Source organism: Aquarana catesbeiana, linkage group LG07 (genome assembly GCF_042186555.1).
Source record: "Aquarana catesbeiana isolate 2022-GZ linkage group LG07, ASM4218655v1, whole genome shotgun sequence".
Lineage (NCBI taxonomy): Eukaryota > Metazoa > Chordata > Amphibia > Anura > Ranidae > Aquarana > Aquarana catesbeiana.
In genome coordinates, this window is record NC_133330.1 from 98,441,960 (window position 1) to 98,464,147 (window position 22,188).

The 22,188-nt window shown below is 43.1% G+C and overlaps 1 protein-coding gene across 1 annotated transcript in view; it reads left to right on the top strand.

Annotated features, from left to right (window-relative positions):
* The window catches only part of DMC1 (DNA meiotic recombinase 1), a 375,853-nt gene that overhangs the window by 191,278 nt on the left and 162,387 nt on the right, over positions 1-22,188 (top strand). The window contains exon 9 of the mRNA XM_073591924.1: positions 1,281-1,372. Within this exon, the coding sequence (XP_073448025.1) occupies positions 1,281-1,372 (92 nt within the window). The remainder of the gene's footprint in view (positions 1-1,280; positions 1,373-22,188) is intronic.

Sequence of the window (22,188 nt, forward strand, 5' to 3'; positions counted from 1 at the left end):
AGGTGATCAAATACCACCAAAAGAAAGCTCTATTTGTGGGAAAAAAAAGGACGTCAATTTTGTTTGGGTGCAACTTTGCTACGTTCACACTGAGGCGCTTTACAGGCGTTTTAGGGCTAAAAATAGCGCCTGTAAAGTGCCTCTCCTGTCACTCCAGTGTGAAAGCCTGAGTGGTTTCACACTGGAGCGGTGCGCTTGCGGGACGTTAAACAAAAGTCCTGCAAGCAGCATTTTTGGGGCACTCTAGGAGCGCTCCTCTCTCTCTCTTCTCTCTCTCCCCCTCTCTCTCTTCTCTCTCTCTCTCTCTCTCTCTCAAGCATTTCTCGCTGTTACAAGCATTTGGCGTTTCAAATGCCTCAACATCCATTCTGAATGAATTTTTTTGCTTATAAAATGCTTCTAAACTTAACTGTCTAGAAACTACTATAAACGACTCTGTGTACATGTACTGATAAGATAACATAGAGGAGAGTTCAGGGGCTACTGAAAAAACACCCAACTGCTCCTAAACCTCCGTTTACCAGCTACAGTGTACATGAGGCCTAAAAGCGATGGTTCCCTTCTCCTTTTTTTACTTCTTGATACAGCTGAGCTGTATGATATGTGCAGGGGTAAAGCCACTAGAGGGAGATAGTCTGTTATTTGCTGGCATAGCGCCCAAACTTGGCAAGGTGGCAGTGTATCTACAAGCAGAAGGTTATAGAAGTACTGTGACCTCCAATTACTACTTTAGAAAAGGATTTTGCTTACTTTTCCAAACTTGTGTAAGCACTATATTTCTAACATTTTTCCTAAAGTGAACCCATACAGTGGAGGTTTCTCTACCTTCTAAATTGTTTTTTATTAAAACCAAATCATTGCTTGTATATGAATACTTGTTTTGGGTCAGTGACTCATTAAGTACTGAAACCAATGGGTTAGGTAATCGGTATTTACAGAATGAGGTCAGTGGTGGCAGGTCCTACATTTCTACCATTGCAGGTTAAGGCTGGTTTCACACTATTGCAAATTCACATGTCAATGGAGCCGGTTCACATAGCTCCGGAACGGCTGTGGAGCGAATTGCACAGGAGTCCTGTGCGTCTTCTGGTCTGTTTAATGTGTAAATTCAGCCAGACATTCGGAGCGAATCTGAATCTGTGAACAGGGACTCCCTGGACCCCTGCTGTGAGCAGCTCCACACGGAGATGTGAACCCAGCCTTACTTTTGTATTGTATTGTATCTGTTATTTAACAGAGAAAAAAATCACACATTGCTTCCTTGAACCTATTGACTTCAGCCGCCCAGATCGTCTCCGAGATATAGCTGACCGATTTGGTGTGGATCATGATGCAATGCTAGACAACGTTTTATATGCCCGAGCATACACAAGTAAGTGATAACCTGTAATTTTTTTGTGATATATATATATATATATATATATATATTTTTAAACCGTATTTTTTTAATTAAAAATGTATACCCTGCTTTGTGATTTTTACTTACAGGTAAGCCTATAACAAGGCTTTTTTTTAATGTAAGTATGACCTTGGTGGATGGGTGCGTCATTGCCATCATCCCATATACATATATAGAAAGATATAATACCTCTTGGGGAATTTTTAAGGCAATGAATTTGAAGTTTGTTTAAAATAAAATCACTTTTATTTAATATCGTTCAACGTTAAAAGATATGAATTTTAGACAAAAAAACATTTAATTTAATAAACATAAACCATAAATAAAGTTCAAAGCATACAGATGATTCTAGATGTACATCCAGTACGGTAATGATATACAATTTACATATGGAGAATTGTGTGAACAAGAAAGTGATGTATCACACTACCCAACGTGGTCACCATAGATGGCCACCCTGGTATAGAGTAATGGAATTTCCAACGCGTTTCAATGTTTATATCTTAACAGATACGAGTCTTCTTCAGGGAAAATACATCACAATCTAAAAAATCAATCAGAAAATCATACTGTTACACATTATACACATGTTCACCATACATATCTCCTGCTTTGGTTAGGTTCTCAAGTGACTTACGTTCCCCCAAGGCATCCCAGGTTGAGCGCATTGCATGCTGGGGACCAGAGACACCCCACACCAAAGAGCCTGGACTGTCCCAATACTCTACAAGATGGCTGGATATATAATCAATGATCCCAAAATTCGGCGTCCTCAGCCTCAGAAAATTGATGGCTGTCTATAATGGGACAAATAAGAGGAATGAGTGATATCTTTAAAACAACTGTGGGCTAACCCCACAGTGAGTACCACATAAGGAGAAGTCCCCCCTTAAAACCCGGTTCAGCACAAAAAATGTAAATACCCCAATGCTGGGGGGACCCGTTCCTTATAAGTGTGGAGTGAAAAAAACTTACTTTAAAGTGGATTGTGGGTCGCTAAGCCAGGAACAGGGAGGGTCCGTGGAGCTCAAAACAACAAATTGCCCTGATGTCCATGGATGAATGCCTCAAGAAGAATCTCGCCATTTGCCGTCTCTGGCGTCCTATATATGGTGTGGGCCGGCTTGTGGGCGGAGACAGAGCACCGCGCTGGCCAATGGCGTGGCTTGTCTGTGGCTGCTCCTGTCAGGAGCATTCGACGTGAGGACGCCGAATGGTACCTAGGCAATCGACTCCGCTCTAGGGCCCGCGCATGCGCGACGTGGTGGCGCGCATCCAGTTACGTGCCTCCGTAGCGATATACTTGGAGGTGTAAACACAAGATCATACTGTGGGAGCCAGCCGCCATCTTAGAGGCGGGCTGTGCCCATACTAGTACACTGTATCAGTAAAGCTGCCCACCGGGGTATGAGGTTATACCCGTGGTGGAAGGATGGTGGACAGGAGGCTGTCCTATTGAATCCCCCAATAACTTCCCTAGTAAGATGTCCCACCATGCAAGGTGGGTTAAAAAACCGGGAGGGGAGAAGAAAATTATGTAGATGAAAGAAGTAATAGTGAATGAGTCAGAGCCTTTCAAAGGGTTCAATAAACCATATGGAATCCCCCCTAGGATCCACCAAGGTGGATGGGGTGAAAGAGGGTGGGGGGGAAAAAAAGGAGGAATGATAACCACCGACACAGAAGTTCCCTCCTGGCATATGAGCCAGGCAGGGCAAACAAGAGGGTCCCAATGTTAGCTGAAACAGCGGGGCCCCCCTGTGTCGGGTAGGTATGGGACCTTCCAAAACATATCTCTGGGGCTGAAGGGGAGCCCTGGACCCCCACATGACTCACCTCCCCCAGGAAAATGCCCACGGGGGCGACACGACACAGGAGATAACCCACCAGGCTATGCAGTGCTATTAATGGGAACATGAGAAAGAGAAGAATACATTAAATAAGAACAACAAACAAATGTGTATAATACATTTAAAGAGTAATTCCAGTCAGTGGGGTTTTTTTGGAAGATATAAGCCCCAACTTTGTTGTAATATAGCAACAAAATTGTAGGTTACATGAAATTGAAATTATACAAATATAATAGGTAAAAGGTAAAATTGGAAAACCCCCCCAAAAAGCTAAATCTCCAACCCATGTCTGAATAGCAACTAGAGGGCAAAAGGTGTAAAAAGGGGAGGGGAGGGGAGGGGGAGGGAAGAAGAGTACATGATCTGAAATGTAGATAAAGTGGAATGGAGGGAGTGTCCCTAGTCTCCTTTCTATATAGATTACTCAGGAGTCCTCCAGTTTGATCTTTGGAAATAGTGATATCCAAGAAGTTGACCTCCTTGGAGTCATAGGTCATGGTAAAGAAAAGATTAAAGCTGTTTTGATTCATAGAACTAAAGCATTCCTTGAGTTTATCTTCAGGGCCATCCCAGATGATGAAGATATCGTCTATGTACCTCTGCCACATGCAGATGTGGTCAGAGTACACAGACGATCCCTCTCCCAGCAGAAAGGCCTTCTCCCACTCCCCCAGGTACAGGTTGGCATATGAGGGAGCACAGCATGTCCCCATAGCCACCCCCTGCACCTGGAGGTAGTGGGAGCCCTTGAACAGGAAAACATTGTGTTTCAAGATGAATTCCAACATTTGGAGTATGAAGGCACTGAACTTCCAATCAGTGGTTGCTCTTTGTCTCAACACCCGTTCAACAGCTGTTACTCCTGCGTCATGTGGAATGCTGTTATAAAGACACTCCACATCGATGGTGACCAGGAGAGCAGAGTAGGGGATGGTCAAATTATCAATTATCTGCAGTAGATGGATCGTGTCTTTGGTATAAGACGGTAGATCCATGATGTGGGGTCTAAGATGGTAGTCTATTACCTGACTAATGCCTTCCGTGATTGACCCGTTGCCAGAGATGATCGGCCTCCCTGGTGGATCATCCAATTTTTTATGCATCTTGGGCAGGGCATAGAATGTGGGTAACTGAGGGTGCTGTGTTCGTATGAACTCCCACATCTCTTTATTAATGGCCCCTTGATTGAACGATTCATCCACCAGACATAGAAATTCCTGGTTGAATCTCTCAACTATTGCTGGGGAGATTTTTTTGTAGCATTTGGTGTTGTTGAGAGAGTTGAGACTCTCCCCATCTCCTAGCTCTTCTTCCCAGAAGTTTTCTGTGAAGTTGCTCTCTTGTAGTAGGAGATTCAGGTCTCTGAGAGCCTTAAAGTCCGCTGTTTTTAAATTCGGTGCTACTTCCGGTTGGGTGACTTTTTGTTTTGCATATAGGCTTTTCAGCAGCAATTTCCGGGCAAAGAGGTGAATATCCTTTGTTGTTTCAAAGCTGTCCATACTTTGGTTGGGGCAGAAGGAGAGGCCCAGCGATAGCACTTTTCGCTCCTCATTGGTTAGTTGATGTGAGGAGAGATTAATCACGTTTAGTTCTTTTGGGTTGGAGGATCCGTAGGTATCATCATTAGTTGTGTAAGAGGCATTGGACTGGGTAATGGTGTGATGTTCTTGTCTAAAAAACTATCAAGTTGTGTTTGTTGAGTCTTAGGGATAGCCCCTTGGTCTTTCCGATTTCCTCTTTCTAAATTGGGGAAAAGGCCTTGTGTATTGCCCTGAGTTGTACCTTTGTGCGTATTAGATCTGTTGCCCTGTTGTGACTCCATTGTCTCATGCTCCGTAGTACGTTTCTTAATGGTTTGTTTGACCTCTCCCTCGGTCTCCTGTTGTCTTTGTCTTCCCAGAGGTCCCTTTCTTTTGCCTCTGAAGTGGCCGGTGTGTGAAGATGCTGATGAGGAGGAATTAGATGGTGTGTCCGAAGAATAGTCGTTGGACTTATTAGCATTTTCTTGATATGGAGTTCTTCTTTTTCTGTTTTTTTTGGTATTAGCTGTATTCCATTTATAAGCTCTGCCCTCTCTGAAGGCGTTTTTTATCTCTCCAGTACTGTTTTTCTTTTTTGATAAGGATGGCTTTACCGAAGGTCTCCAAGTGCTCCTTGAGTTTTTTCTCATAAGTCGCATATTCCTCATGCGTCTTCAGGGGATTGAGTCGATCATATAGTATTTTTATTTCCAAAGATCAAACTGGAGGACTCCTGAGTAATCTATATAGAAAGGAGACAGCGGGGAATACCCTGCTACATGCAGATAGCTTCCATCCAAAGCCATTGAAGAAATCCATCCCTTTCAGCCAATTTCTAAGACTCAAAAGAAATTGCAGCACATATGAGAATCCAACACACTGACTGCCAGATTGATGGAGAGAGGATACACAAAAACAGCTCTCAAAAAAGCATTTAATCGTGTAAAAAACATTGATAGACGAAATCTAACCTTCAAAAAGAAAAACTTGATGAAAGAAGACAATTCAACTAGAATCATCATGAAATTCTCCAATGAATATAAACAAATAAGAAAAATCATCTCCAAACACTGGTCAATCCTTACAGAGGATCCCATTCTAGGTGGTCTGGTCACTCCCAGACCCCAAATTACCTATAAAAAACCTGGTTCTATAGGAAATATGCTCACACAGAGCGAGTATAAAGGAAGTGCAAGAACAGATCCCTGTAGAACCTGGGGCACATATCCATGCGGATCATGCACATAGTGTGGAGTTATAGGCAGGAGAACCATGATTACATTACCCAATGGGGAAAATTTTCAATTAGGGCACTTCGCGAATTGTAAAATGCGGGGAGTCGTTTATCTAATGCAATGTCAATGTGGGGCCTTTTACGTGGGGAAAACCCGACAGGAACTCACCAAGAGAGTTGAGAAGCATATCCACAGTATGAGCATTGGTAATCTCTATCTGCCACTGGGCAGGCATGTAGCGAAGCAGCACGGCTATAGGATGCCCAGTGTCAACTTCACAGTCGTGGACAGATTACACATACCTACCAGAGGGGTGACTGGAACAAGGCCCTGCTCGAGCGCGAAATGCGCTGGATCAGACGCCTTAGGGCCACCACCCCCCCTGGTCTTAACGAAACAGAGAGCTTTAGGCCTTTTCTGGAGGGCTTTCAGATCATGTACTCTTCTTCCCTCCCCCTCCCCTCCCCTCCCCTTTTTACACCTTTTGCCCCTTAGTTGCTATTCGGACATGGGTTGGAGATTTAGTTTTTTGGGGGGGGTTTCCAATTTTACCTTTTACCTATTATATTTGTATAATTTCAATTTCATGTAACCTACAATTTTGTTGCTATATTACAACAAAGTTGGGGCTTATATCTTCCAAAAAAACCCCACTGACTGGAATTTCTCTTTAAATGTATTATACACATTTGTTTGTTGTTCTTATTTAATGTTTTCTTCTCTTTATCATGTTCCCATTAATAGCACTGCATAGCCTGGTGGGTTATCTCCTGTGTCGTGTCGCCCCTGTGGGCATTTTCCTGGGGGAGGTGAGTCGTGTGGGGGTCCAGGGCTCCCCTTCAGCCCCAGAGATATGTTTTGGAAGGTCCCATACCTACCCGACACAGGGGGGGGCCCGCTGTTCCAGCTAACATTGGGGCCCTCTTGTTTGTCCTGCCTGGCTCATATGCCAGGAGGGAACTTCTGTGTCGGTGGTTATCAGTCCTCCTTTTTTTCCCCCCCACCCTCTTTCGCCCCATCCACCTTGGCGGATCCTAGGGGGGATTCCATATGGTTTATTGAACCCTTTGAAAGGCTCTGACTCATTCACTATTATTACTTTCATCTACATAATTTTCTTCTCCCCTCCCGGTTTTTTAACCCACCTTGTATCTTACTAGGGAAGTTATTGGGGGATTCAATAGGACGGCCTCCTGTCCACCATCCTTCCACCACAGGTATAACCTCATACCCCGGTGGGCAGCTTTACTGATACAGTGTACTAGTATGGGCACAGCCCGCCTCTAAGGTGGCGGCTGGCTCCCACAGTATGATCTTGTGTGTACACCACCAAGTATATCGCTACGGAGGCACGTAACTGGATGCGCGCCACCACGTCGCGCATACGCGGGCCCTAGAGCGGAGTCGGTTGCCTAGGTAGCATTCGGCGTCCTCACGTCGAATGCTCCTGACAGGAGCAGCCACAGACAAGCCGCGCCATTGGCCAGCGCGGTGCTCTGTCTCCGCCCACAAGCCGGCCCACACCATATATAGGACGCCAGAGACAGCAAATGGCGCCATTCTTCTTGAGGCATTCATCCATGCACATCAGGGCAATTTGTTGTTTTGAGCTCCACGGACCCTCCCTGTTCCTGGCTTAGCGACCCGCAATCCACTTTAAAGTAAGTGCTTTTCACTCCACACTTATAAGGAACGGGTCCCCCCAGCATTGGGGTATTTACATTTTTTGTGCTGAACCGGGTTTTAAGGGGGGACTTCTCCTTATGTGGTACTTACTGTGGGGTTAGCCCACAGTTGTTTTAAAGATATCACTCATTCCTTTTATTTGCCCCATTATAGACAGCCATCAATTTTCTGAGGCTGGGGACGCCAAATTTTGGGATCATTGATTATATATCCAGCCGTCTTGTAGAGTATTGGGACAGTCCAGGCTCTTTGGTGTGGGGTGTCTCTGGTCCCCAGCATGCAATGCGCTCAACCTGGGATGCCTTGGGGGAACGTAAGTCACTTGAGAACCTAACCAATGCAGGAGATATGTATGGTGAACATGTGTATAATGTGTAACAGTATGATTTTCTGATTGATTTTTTAGATTGTGATGTATTTTCCCTGAAGAAGACTCATATCTGTTAAGATATAAACGTTGAAGCGCGTTGGAAATTCCATTACTCTATACCAGGGTGGCCATCTAGGGTGACCACGTTGGGTAGTGTGATACATCACTTTCTTGTTCACTCAATTCTCCATATGTAAATTGTATATTACCGTACTGGATGTACATCTAGAATCATCTGTATGCTTTGAACTTTATTTATGGTTTATGTTTATTAAATTAAATGTTTTTTGTCTGAAATTCATATCTTTTAACGTTGAACGATATTAAATAAAAGTGATTTTATTTTAAACAAACTTCAAATTCATTGCCTTAAAAATCCCCCAAGAGGTATTATATCTTTCAGCCTATAACAAGGCTTACCTGTAGATAAAATTAATATCTCCTAAACGTACACCACTTAGGAGATATTCACCCTGCATGCATGCGCTCTAAAAGTCCGGCGTATGGTGCCGGAACTTCAGAGCTCCTTGCCAAAACTGAGGACTCCCGCACGCATGCACGGGAGTGACGTCATCGTGCCTCCAGCCACTCAGAGCGTCGGAGCCTGCGAACCCGGAAGAGACGCCAGGAGAACATATCAGCCACCTCAGCGGTGACTGGGCGCCACTGTGGGGGCTTCGTTCTAAGGTAAGTATTTCATAATGTGCTAGGTGCCATTGTCTTGCAGGTTTTTTTTTGTTTTGTTTTTTAGCGGTTTACTACCGCTTTAAAAGTTTACAAAATACAATATATCAGCAAGAGTCAATATTGTCTCCACAGTTCAAGTGTCAGGAATCTACAGCAGAGATGGCCAGATCTGTGTGGCTACGCTTAGAAACTGAGACCAGACTATATATAGTAAAGAAAATGTATTGTTAGTAAAACAAAAGACATGCACACACCAGCAAACAGTGAACATAAAAAAAATGAACCACAAATTTAACCTAAATACCTAACTAACTGGCAGCCTAACTACAAACTATGTATATACAATATGTACAATATATACAAGATGAGGACCACAGGTCACAGGGAATACTAGAGATGCAAGCAGAGATGGGGAGGAATCAGAGCTGGTATCAGAAATAAGGGGGGTAGATATAAGGCAGCAGGATGCAGGACAAAAGAGAGAGCAGAATAAATGGCATTTACAGTACATCTGACAAAGCAAAGCAAAACAGTGAAGAAAGGAGTATCTGTAGAAAAGAGACTTAAAGTGGATGTAAACCCGAAATTTTTTTTTCTTTTTGATATACTGTAGAGTATAAGATTTCCTATCTTTTGAGCCCAGTCTTGCCACACAGAGCTAATCCATCTCTGAGCAATCCTCTTTTATTGTTCAGTGAGAAAAATCTTGACAAACTGAGAAAAACTTTGTCAAATACTCCCCCTTGCTGTGAGTGACATGTGATTTACATCTCGTGCTTCAGCCTAAGACACAGGCATTATTTTTTAATCCCCTCCCCCACTCTTTTCTTCAGCAGCTCTGCAAGGATTGGCTGTTCCACACCTCAGCATGATTTGGCATGCTGAAGTCATATGGTTACTTTCCTGTCTTTGCACTGGATGTTAGAGATAGCAGAAATTCAGCAGAAGTTCAGTGCTAGAAATAAACAGGAGAAAATGCATATTGACAAGGAGTGTAGAGGTGGGTGGGGAGTCTACTGACATCACGACTCCACCCACCGAGCTCCAGACAATAGACCCACCCACAGAATATGCAGCTTTTTCGGGTCTAATAACAGACAGAGGGGAGACATTTGACAGGTAAAGATACATGCAGGAGGCATGTATATCCTTATAGATAACCCCCATGGCAGTAGTTTAGAAAGGATGACATTGGGTTTACATCCACTTTAAGTAGTCTCAGCAGCCAGCATCATGGGGACACGGTGGGAGGAGATAGGAGTTTAACCATGCAGACCAGATTTTTTTCATATTTAATTGGGCGCCTCTATTCACATATGTCAATTGGTACATGAGAAGCGCAATTCTTATAGCTAAGCATCAAAAATTGTAATTTCCTTGTGATTTTTACAATTTAATTCATGTATTATTTTTCAGAAAAACTATTAATTGTTTTTATGAAAAGTTAAACCTAATGAATGGCAACTAAAGAATAAAGCCATATGTACTTTCTTTGGTCAGTTTCCATCTAGATTAATGTTAAGGTCCTTGAATAACTGCCTAAAGTATTTGCTATCTGTATTATTCACTACATCTGCGGCCACCCACCTAAAACATTTGTCAATATCAATTAAAGTATTACTAAATCCACAACATTAAAATCAGTCTGTATATGCAGTAAAGTAAACATGCTTGTTATGCTCACTGTGGAACCTAAGGGGTTAATCCCCCTCATTGTGTAAAAAGGCTGTTTGATCCCTTCTTTTCTGATTTTACTCTTCTTGCACTGTCCCCAATCCACCTCCTGATAGTACAGTGTTGGGGGCACTCTGCACATGCTAAGTTTGGTGTGTATTGCTAGAGAGGTTTTTATTTTTCTTGGGAGAGTGGATGTGATCAGCACAGGGCCCATGTAGCACTGTCCAGACAGAGGGTCAGGGGTCATGCAGCCTCATACAGAGTAGAATGAAAACTCCTACAAACTTTAAACATACACGATAGAAGTCACAAGACTGTTATATAGTGCTGATCAGAAAAATTATTTAGCCATTTATATTTCCTAAAATAATTGCATTTCCATGTTCTGTGTACTGTGGGAGACCAGATATAGTGAATGCAGGGTAGTAGTAACACTAACCACTTGCCGATAGGCTCACACTAATATACGTCGGCAAAGTGGTTCGTTACCGCGAATCGCCAAATGGGTACATCTGTCCCTTTAAGGGCGATAGCAGGCGTGCACGGCAGAGAACCTGATGCGCATGGCCAGTGGGTGCGATCACCGCTGGCCACCTGTGATCGCGTGCGCGAGAGCAGCAACAGGGATTTGTGTGTGTAAACACACAAATCGTTGTTCTGTCAGGGGAGAGGAGATATATTGTTTGTTCCACGATTAGTCTCCTCCCCCAGTCAGTCCTATCCCCATACAGTTAGAAACACTAACTAGGGAACACATTCAATCCCTTGATCGCCCCCTAGTGTTAACCCCTTCCCTGCCAGTGACAAAACTGAGAAAGAAATGTGTTTTTTAAAAACATTTTGGGGATATTTATTATAGCAAAAAGTAAAAAATGTTGTTTTTTTTTTTTTTTTAATTGTCGCTCTTTTTTTTTTGTTTATAGCACAAAAAATAAAAACCGCAGAGGTGATCAAATACCACCAAAAGAAAGCTCTATTTATGGGGAAAAAAAGGACATAAATTTTGTTTGGGTACAGCGGTACAGCGTCGCATGACCGCGCAATTGTCTGCGACGCAGCGCCGTATCACGAAAAATGCCCTGGTCATTAAGCAGCCAGATCTTCTGGTCTGTAAGTGGTTAAGTCACAAATAGCTAATTTTATCTCTTTTTGTTTTCTGAGGGACACAGCTTGCTATTAAGAATTCTAGTACTGTATATTTCTGTATACAGGAAAAATAGACACTGGCAACAAAAAACTGAAGGCAAGCTTCTTTAAGGCCATTACGCCTATTATGCCACACCTGCTCAATTTTTCCTAGTGGTAGATTCAGACTGGCTACTAGAAATCGTGCAAGTTTTTCCAGTTAGTCAATAAGCACAGGTTTTTGCAGATCATTAAGTATACTGGTGTTCTCTCTGCAACAGTTCTGCAGTCCTCAGCAATAACCAGTGTTCCAGTTGGCAACAAACTCCACTTTTTAGGTAAGGCCAGTACATCTGGCAATTCCTTGTGGCATTATCGGGACTAGAGCTGAGACATTTCATATGTCCCCATCTCTGAAGACGTACTGTTTAAAGTGGTTAGCAGCCCACTTGCTGTGTTGAGGATTTTTCGTGTTTTTAAACCTGAGGCTATGTGTGTGGTGTTTGTTACTGAAGTTCTGAATCTGGCTGGGCACTATTGCCAGGGATTAAAATCACTCTCTGTTACTATTATATCACTTCTTTACCTGTCCATTTCATTAGAAGAATGGGGAAACCTCCTCTTTATTGTTTAGCTTGTGCTATACTCCTCTATTGCATCAATGACCAGAACTCTGCACTGGTGAGCAGTAAACACATACACACATGTTTTTCTTTACCCACAGTTTTCTTTTACTGTGCAGCTTTTCTCCACACATACCTCCAGTCTTATCCTTCTACATTTGTGGCTATTTCTGGCGCCCCCCTCTTTTAATCCTCAGGTGCAGATTCCTTTTTCTATATTACAGGAGAGGTCTTTTCTTCTGTTATGCAGGACTTTATGATTCAGTTGGTGCAACTTGACTCCCCATAATCACATGGGTTTAAAACACCCACCTTAGCTTGCTGAGTCTGACACAGAGATTAATAAAATCTCTGATTCTGTTGGGGATCCTCCAGGTAATTCGTTGTCAGATGCTGTGTCCTTCACCTTCCTAGAAGAAGAGACTTTTTCTTACCATAACACATTATGTGGTTCTCATAGACCCAAATGTTTCACCAAGGTTTTTTCTCATTATCCCTAGTTTTTGGATTTTGTAGATTTGTAACACCCATACAAACAATTTGTCACATACTTGGTTGGTGAGCCTGACGTGAAGAGGAAGGACTCTCGTACAGCTCTGGGGCCACTGATAGTGGAACAGTAGCCACGAGAGCACAGCAAGATATGATGCCTGTGATCAGTTCAGTAGTCTGTGCTGGTAGTAGCCGATACATCACTGTGAGAATGCCAGGAAACAGGAGCAGCTGACAGCAGGCGGATGTAGCAGGCTGGACAGGCCAGTGACACACTGGCATGGTGCTTGGCTGGCAGCAGGCTGCGGATGCAGGGCAGGAAGCTGAAGCCAAATGATGGCGTGCAGAACTGAAGGAGCTGTAGTAGGCTGGATGAGCAGAATGCAGGGTCGGGCAAGCTGGGTCGGTACCAGACAGGCAGATCAGGCATACACGGCAGGCAGAAGAGTAGTCCAGTCACAGGCCAGTGGCAGCAATGGTAAAGCAGATCAGGTAGGAAAAGGAGGCAGAATCCGAGGACAAAGCCGAGGTCAAGGCAGTTAGCAGACAAAAAAGCAAAAAATCCAGTGAAAAAACACAAAATCATACAATATTATGGACGCACATGAAAAGTCCAAACATAAAAGGTATATGGAATGGTTTGCACATCCAACCTACTGTGGAGCAAGAACCAAAGTAACCATTCATGAGTCCCTGAAATAGTTCAATGTAACATGAGTTGAAGTACACTCGTACGAAACATGTCGGGTACATAGCCTGCTCGGCTCCTTACACCATGCTTACTTTTTATCGATTTTGTGATCACCTTATGTACACATCTGATGCGATGTTTGTACGATTTTATACTTTTCTTATTCATATAAATTTTTAAACCCTGGGATTCATCTGCACTATGTGGAGGCCTTTTTTTCTTTTCCTATGATCTAAGCTGCCCTTTGGAGATAAAGAGAACCACCTTACCAGGAACCTCACCATCACGGCCCAAATCTCTGTGTCATCGCTGGCCCTTTGGATGCAAGTGTAGACATACACCAATCCTTCTACAGGACTTCCAGCTGGAGTGTGTGCCCGTGAGGATTGTTTCTGCCTGTTTGACCCATCTCCTCTGGCGTGTGCATCCACGATTTGGGGTAAGAGTATTCACCCCCCTTCCCTGGTGTTCAATGCACATCCCCGGGTGCTATGTATAAATAATTCCCTGCACATTCCGGCTCCAACATTGCATTTTAGGATTTCCAACACCCTGTGATTGCATCTATGGGATTGAACATGTTGCATGGAACTATTTCAGGGACTCATGAAAGGTTACTTTGGTTATATTGCTCCAGAGTAGGTTGGATGTGCAAACCATTCCATATACCTTTTATGTTTGGACTTTTCATGTGCGTCCATAATATTGTATGATTTTGTGTTTTTTCACAGGATTATATATATATATATATATATATATATATATATATACTTATGCACATAGCATTTCCAGCGTGCACATTGGTATTAAATGTTCATTCATTTATTTCACCAATTAATATCTTATATTGTGCACTCACTTCTGGATACTTATTCAGGGTTCTTATGCACTTTGTAGCGCTGCATTTTTTCTGTTTTTTACTTTTTATAGAATTAGTATTATTGTTGATGCTAGCAGCTTTTCTAGATATAAGTAGCGCAACTTTATTTACACTTTTTTAGTTAGCAGACAAATGTCAGGAGCAAGCCGGGCCAAGATCTGAGGCCAGGCACAGGAATTGGGAACAAGCACACAGAACACTGTAGACCAAACAGAATTTAGTCCGGGGCAGTAACCCCATTTAAATTGGCCATTTGGTGCCAGTATTGGTGACAGGCGCGCGCATTGGCATGCGTATGTGCACACATCTGTGCACATCTTTTTGGCCAGTTCCCGGCCTGCACATGCGCACGCATATGCGCCTGTGAACTCTATCTGCACTATGCCCCTAAATGTTTCTTGGCACTCTGTCCCCTTGCAGAGGAGTTTGTCGTGAAACACTCTTTTCCTCCTATAGTTGACCTACCTGTGTCTTGCATAAATAAAGCTTTGACCATTCCTATAGAAGATGCTATATTCTTTTACCTTTTCACAAAAAATGAAAAGGTAAACTACAAAATTCCTGTTAATCAGCTGCTATATGCTGAATACAATATTATTGCAAAAGCATCTTTTATGTGGTATACCTATTCTGTATATTATTATTATTATTATTATTATACAGGATTTATATAGCGCCGACAGTTTACGCAGCGCTTTACAACATTAGGGCAGACAGTACAAGTACAATACAATTCAATTCAATACAGGAGGAATCAGAGGGCCCTGCTCGTTAGAGCTTACAATCTAGGAGGATGTATAGTTAAAATTATTAAGTGCCAATTGTCCCAAGAGGAATCAAAGCTTCCAATCAACATCCTAGAGTAACAAACAATCCATCCGTTATTTCTCTTGACCTCCCTTTTGCCTGCATTGGGGAAGCTAGATGTGTGTCCAACTATGTCTTGGTTCAGCAAGAAACTGGATAGGTTTCTCTTCAGAATGTGGGACCTGATGTAGCAGATGCCCTGGTGGTGCTGTAGGATCAATATGCCCTAAGTTGTACATTTGCTCTGCTGAAACCTCTACCTCATCTAATTTGAAGCTGCAGGTATTCCAGTCATTCTCGTAGCTTGAGACTGACCTCCAAGGGTGTGGTATGCTGACTTTGTCTGTTAGCAAGCGCTCCATTGTCTCTACCAGATCAGTCAGATCTGATATTTCAAGGGACAGTCTTTCCCCCTGCGTCTCATTTGCTGGCTTTGCTGGACTGGATGTTGAATTTCAGGTTCCAAAAGAAAGGAGCATTTCGGATTCTGTTATCACATCCATGCTTAAAGTGGTTGTAAACCCTTACATATACCCAATGAAGTCACTGGCCTTCAGGTGATAGACAGATTAAACAAATCCTCCTACACAAGTTGTGCCTTTTTATTTGCAGTCTTCTCTTCTCTAAATCTGTTCAAAGTCCAGAATTGATGAAGCTTGTCTGAACTGTTAAAAAAAGGGTTTGGAGAGCTGAAATTAAAGTCTGCAGAGCTCAATGAGGAAAGCTTTAACAGCTGATTGTAATGAAGGCCCTAAGGAAACTTCAATTTCCTAACAAGTTGATCATAGTTCCCCCTCGTCTAGTGCAGGGTTCAACACCAACACTGCTCCATCCCTTGACTCCTGCTCCCTTATGGATGCCCAGCATACTACCATCTGACTACTGCAGAATTTACAGCCATATAATCTTGGTCTAAGGCTCCATTCACACTAGCGCGTTTTTTGATGCATTTTGCATTTTGCAGAAATGCATGGGAATTTTTTAACATGGGTTCCTATGGAACATGTTCACATCAATGCTTTTTTGTATCTCTGCGTTTTTGGAAAGGGTCGGGGACTTTTTTTCATGCAAAAAGCAGCGTTTTGCATGTAATGGATTTCAATGGACAAGCATCAAAAACGCAAGTGCACCGTTTTTGCAGCGTTTTTGCAGCGTTTTTGGTGCGTTTTTGCCGTTTTTTATTTTTTTATTTTTTTTTTTAATTTTTTTTTAAGACTAAAAAAAAATGAAAAAAACGCAAAACGCAAAACGCGGCAAAAACGCGGCAAAAACGCTACAAAAACGCTGCTCAAAAACGTGCCAAGCATGAAAAAAAAACCTCCAAAAACGCTCAAAAGCAACATGCATAGGTGTGAATCGAGCCTTACACCAGAATTGCCTGACACACCCACTGTCAGGAATCAGCAGCAGGGATGGCCAGGTCTGATTTTTTTTACAGCGCAACAAAATCCATCCAGCCAAACACCAGCACACAGCAAATATAAACATATAAGTTAACCAAAAACCTTGTGACAAGATACCTTACTATTCAACCTAATAAACAGAAAGCCTAAAGCCTGTTACACACTAGAAGTTTTTTTTTTCGTTCAACCCAGTGGACTGAATGAAAAAAAACTGACAGGTCGTCGTACTAACTCAAGCAATGTTAGTGATGTTATCTCTATAGCTGTGCCTTTGTGTTCTGACAGTGGAACTCTCCCTACCAAAACACACTGATCGGAGCTGCCAGGCTGATTTAATGCTGGTTTTCCAGCTTCCCTGTTTCACAGAAGGCGGTTGTGACACTGGCTTCTGTAGAACAGACAGCTATACACATGGGCCTAAAGTCTTCCGGTTCCTATTGATTTTTGCCAATTTTTGGCCCGTGTGTACAAGGGTTTACTAACAACTAACTGTATACAAAAATAGGGAACGCAGAAAAGCAGGGGAAAACTGCAGGTGCAGGGAGCAGATAGAAAGTGGAAACCAAAACTGGGATCAGGAACAAGGGAGAGCAGATGCAAGACTACAGGGCAGGAGTCAAGCTCATTGTCGATGGCAAACAGAAAACTGGCAGCAGCAAAATACTGGTGCAAGGGGCACTAATAGGGGAGGATCTAAACCCTCCCAGCAGCCAGCATCAGGTAGAAAATGATTACTGGGATCTGCTGGTTGCTGGAAGACACCCACTGGTGGACACCAAAAGTACAACATCCCAAGCACAGTGCCACCAGCAAATGATACAGGTCCTGACAGTTCCCTCCTTTAAGAAGCAGCCTCTGGATGTTCTATTGTGCCCCCAGGCAGGGTCCAGAAGCTAATTGTGCATCCGCTTAAGAGTCTAGCTGGGCAGCAGGTAGGGAATCCGCAAAAATCCGGCTGGGCAGCGGCCTAGCAATCAGCAAAGTCCAGCTGGGCAGCGGCCAGGGAATCAGCAGATTCCCTTAATGGGCAGCGGCCAGGGAATCAGCAAAGTCTGGCTGGGCAGCGGCCAGGGAATCAGCAAAGTGTGGCTGAGCAGTGACCAGGGAATCAGTACCGTCTGACTTGACAGCTTCCATCACAAGACAGCTGGCAGGGGACCATCAGTGGCTGGCTTGGCAGCAGACAGCGGACCACCAGAGGCAGGCTTGACAGCAGATAGCAGATCACCAGAGGCAGGCTTGGCAGCATACAGCAGACCTCCAGAGGCAGGCATTGGGGCAAACTTGATCATATCAGCAGGCATTGAGGCAGACTGAGCTCTATCAGCAGGCATTGAGGCAGACTGAACCCCATCAGCAGGCAGCTTGGAGGCGGACTGAACCCCATCGACAGGCAGGTTGGAGGCAGATTGGACCCCATCGGCAGGCAGCATGGATGCCAGCTGGACCCTATTGGAAGGTAGTATGGAGGCAAACTGGACCCCATCGACAGGCAGCATAGAGGTGGACTGGATCCCAGGCTGCGTGGATAGTGGCAGAGTTGTATGAGTAGGAAACAACTTTTTTTTTTCCCTCTTTCAATCTAAATGCTAGCGTCCTGCAAATGGTTGCAGGGGGGCTGACCAGATTGTTCTAGTGGAAAAGTAGTAACAGTACTGAAGAGCATAGAGAAATGGTTAACAGATGCAAGGGAAGGTGTCTGAGAGGTTGCAATGAGTAAAGGAACAGTAGGGGGAGCTGTCAGTGAGTTAAATGCAGGGGAAATGCAGTTGGTACACAGGTGGTAAGAAGCCATTGTTGCTAAGGGTAATGAAGGAAGAAAGTCTTGATGTTTAGAGGTAGATCTTATTTGGTATGAATCCATTGAAACTGGGGATAGTATATCTGACCCAGCTTGGAGCAGAGGCTTGACAAAGTTACAGTTCCCTTGTCTGACTAGGGAAAGCACATCAGTAACACAATATATATTATTACTTCCACTGTTTCACAGTATAAATGAACCCCTTATAGAAGCGCTTATCTTTTTTTTTTTTTTGTACTATAAAGGGCTAATTTTAGTTGTTTTAACCCCATTAGGACAGGTGATCCAAAAAAAGCATGCTGCTGCTGCTACTAAATGTCTTAGGCCTGGTTCACACCTACTGTACGTATGCATTTTATGGTGCTTTTTGCAGAACAGTTCATTTAACATGGTTTCCTATGAGACACGTTCACATCTATGCTTTTTTCAGCAGCTATATATTTGGAGACGGGTCAAGGACTTTTTTCAACGCAAAATGGTGCTTTTTTTGTTTTTTTGGTTCAAAAGATCTCGATGGAGAAGCTGCAGAAAAGCATGTAGTGCGTTTTTGCTGCAATTTGCAGGTTTTTAATCTGCCTAACAACAAATTGGCCAAAAAAAAGCATAAAGAATGCAAAACGCAAATCGCAGCAAAATCTCGTGTGCAAAAAGTACTGCAGAAATGGATCAATAGCAAACTGCATAGATTTGAACCAAGCCTTATTCTGGCCATACACGTATCGATTTTCGGAAGAGAATATTCATATGAAAAACCTTTGTACATTCTCTAAATGAAAGAATGTTGTTTGAAAATTTCACTTGCTTTTAACATTCAGTTTTAAAATGAATGTCATTTCTGATCGAAAAACCACATACACTGTCTGAAAATTCCTTTTACCAAGAAGTTTTCTATTCTGCTCCTTCGAATTTTCCCGTCACCGTGGTCGCAAATGAACGTCGACCCCACTAACGATTAGAAAATCGAACAAACGTTCTTAAAATTATTTTTTTTTGAAGGAAGCATATGTTTGGGTATCCCTGCCCTCGCTGCTACCCCATAGGACCCCACTCCCATAAATTTTCAGGCTGAGCCAGAGGCCGTGCTTCTTTTTTGTCCTCCTCACTCATAGGACCATTTTGTATGAAGTTTTCTACCTTTTAGAAGATGTGGCAACCCGGTCTCTCGCGGGACAGCCATGCGGTTATTGGGAGCATCCTGTGGTGTCCTGAAGTTTCCAGGATGGCTCCAGTAGTCACCGAGTCCCTAGATAACAGCAGAGTGGTGAATGGCACAGATCTGCAGAACATTGACACCTGTAATAACGGAAGCTCTGCCAATAACAGAGCCCTGTGGATGCATCGATTTCCCTGTGGAAGAGGTCCAGGATACGTGAGTATGTTTGGCTTGAGGTCAGCAGAAGGGATTAGATGCCATGCAGGCTGCTAGGGAGTAACTCCACTTATGTTAAAAAAATAAATAAATAATAACCAAAATGAAAATATTTATGGAGATGTCTATGCTCTGATGTGCATTGTAGCATTTTTATCAAAGTTTGGTGCAGTTGCTTTCTGTTCTGAAAAGATATCTGTTTATTTAAGGCCCCTTTCACACTTGTGACTTTTCCTGCGACTTTAGACATCAGAGTCACATGACAAGTTGTACCCAATGATTTCCAATGATAACCATTCAAATCTGTGGGACTTCAAGTCGCACCGACTTCAAAGTAGTCCCTGTACTACTTTGGTCCGACTTTGATGCGAGTTGAGGTCCATAGACATCACGTTTTCACAGGCATTCCCTGCAAAATTGAGCAAATTTCAAGTCGTGGCAGTGTGAAAGGGGCCTAAGCAAGGTTTTTCTTTCTGTGTTGGAGGCTCTGTCTAATGAAATCACCTCTGTAATAGTGCTCTGATGTCAGAAGTCTGCAGTTTTAATTGGGAAGGTTATTTAATACATTACTGCATGGCTTGAGTAGCAATTGTACGGGTTATATTATTTATTTTCTTAACAATGTGGAGTTCTCCCTTAGACTTACAGAGATTTGTTTATTTCTGCAACAAGTCCTTGTACTGCTGCAGCCTAATAACTCTATGCCTTGACTGCTCTATGCAGGTTATAGCTGGAGGGGGCAGTGTCTTCTGTACTGATACTTTTCCTGGATTGTCAGACCTTCTGCAGGCCTCTTAAAGCTGGTATATGGAAAGCTGACTAATGCTGTCTACACATGGCCGGATTTGCCAACGGGCTAAACTCCGTCGGCATTTCCGACTGAAAGATTTAGAACATGTTCTATATCCGAGCCTGTCGGAAATGCTGACAGAAAAAGTCCGATGGGGCATACACACAGTCGGAATGCTCCCATATGACTTTTTCTGTCGGGAAGTTCGGCCGTGTGTACGCGGCATAATGGACACTTGCTATTAAGCGTCTCCAGACATGTACATGTATTATGCACACTGTAAACTGGACCTTTGCTGCTCATGCCATGGCGTGTAAAAACCCTGTATGGATTTCCTGCCATGTTCAGGCATCCAGGGGGCAAGATGACAGCGACCAACAGGTTGTCTAGGGTAGTCAAGACATTCTAAAGGAGTCTGTTACGACTCTCCCTGTGCAAGGATTCTCTACTCTGACAATGTCAAGCCTTTTCCTTGCAGGACCAATCAACTGGCCAATTTAACCCTCTTCAGACATGTCCTGAAAGGAAGATACGGATGAGTAAGATCTTTGAGCAGGGTTTTTTTTTTAAAATATAATATTTATTGAAACCCACAACAGACGAAAACAGGTCACTACATCCATTATGTGAAATCAGGTACAACATCAGACAGTGAATCAACATAAAGATCATAAAACAATCAAAATAGAATAAGGTAGATGTTCTGAACAGATTCTCTATTGATAATGGTAAAATGGTTTAATGCAAGTGTATTAATTGTCCACTATTTATCAAAAATGGTGAAAAATTACATTGGAGCCGCTGTTGGCTAGGATATGACTCAGCCCTGACATCAGCGGGGTTAAAATTGGGGAAGATGAATTCAAAATTGCAGCCTTTGCAGATGATGTCTTGTTGTACGTCACCCGTCCGAGGATCACCCTCCCCAACTTACTTGCGACTCTTAGAAACTACGGTCGAATATCAAATTTTCGGGTAAATGCGACCAAGTCGGAAGTAATGGAAGTTGTAGAAGATAAAGAAGGGGATAAGGCCTACCAAAAGAGTCTACCATTTAAATGGGGGATAAAAGAATTGAATTATTTAGGAGTCAAAATATCATCAACGAAAGAGACAATTACATAGTTACATAGTAGGTGAGGTTGAAAAAAGACACACGTCCATCAAGTCCAACCTATGTGTGTGATTATGTGTCAGTATTACCTTACATATCCCTGTATGTTGCGGTCATTCAGGTGATTATCTAATAGTTTCTTGAAGCTATCAATGCTCCCCGCTGAGACCACCGCCTGTGGAAGGGAATTCCACATCCTTACTGCTCTTACAGTAAAGAACCCTCTACGTAGTTTAAGGTTAAACCTCTTTTCTTCTAATTGTAATGAGTGGCCCCGAGTCTTATTAAACTCTCTTCTGCGAAAAAGTTTTATCCCTATTGTGGGGTCACCAGTACAGTATTTGTAAATTGAAATCATATCCCCTCTCAAGGGTCTCTTCTCCAGAGAGAATAAGTTCAACGCTTGCAACCTTTCCTCATAACTAAGATCCTCCAGACCCTTTATTAGCTTTGTTGCCCTTCTTTGTACTCGCTCCATTTCCAGTACATCCTTCCTGAGGACTGGTGCCCAGAACTGGACAGCATACTCCAGGTGCGGCCAGACCAGAGTCTTGTAGAGCGGGAGAATTATCGTTTTATCTCTGGAGTTGATCCCCCTTTTAATACATGCCAATATTCTGTTTGCCTTATTAGCAGCAGCTTGGCATTGCATGCCATTGCTGAGCTTAT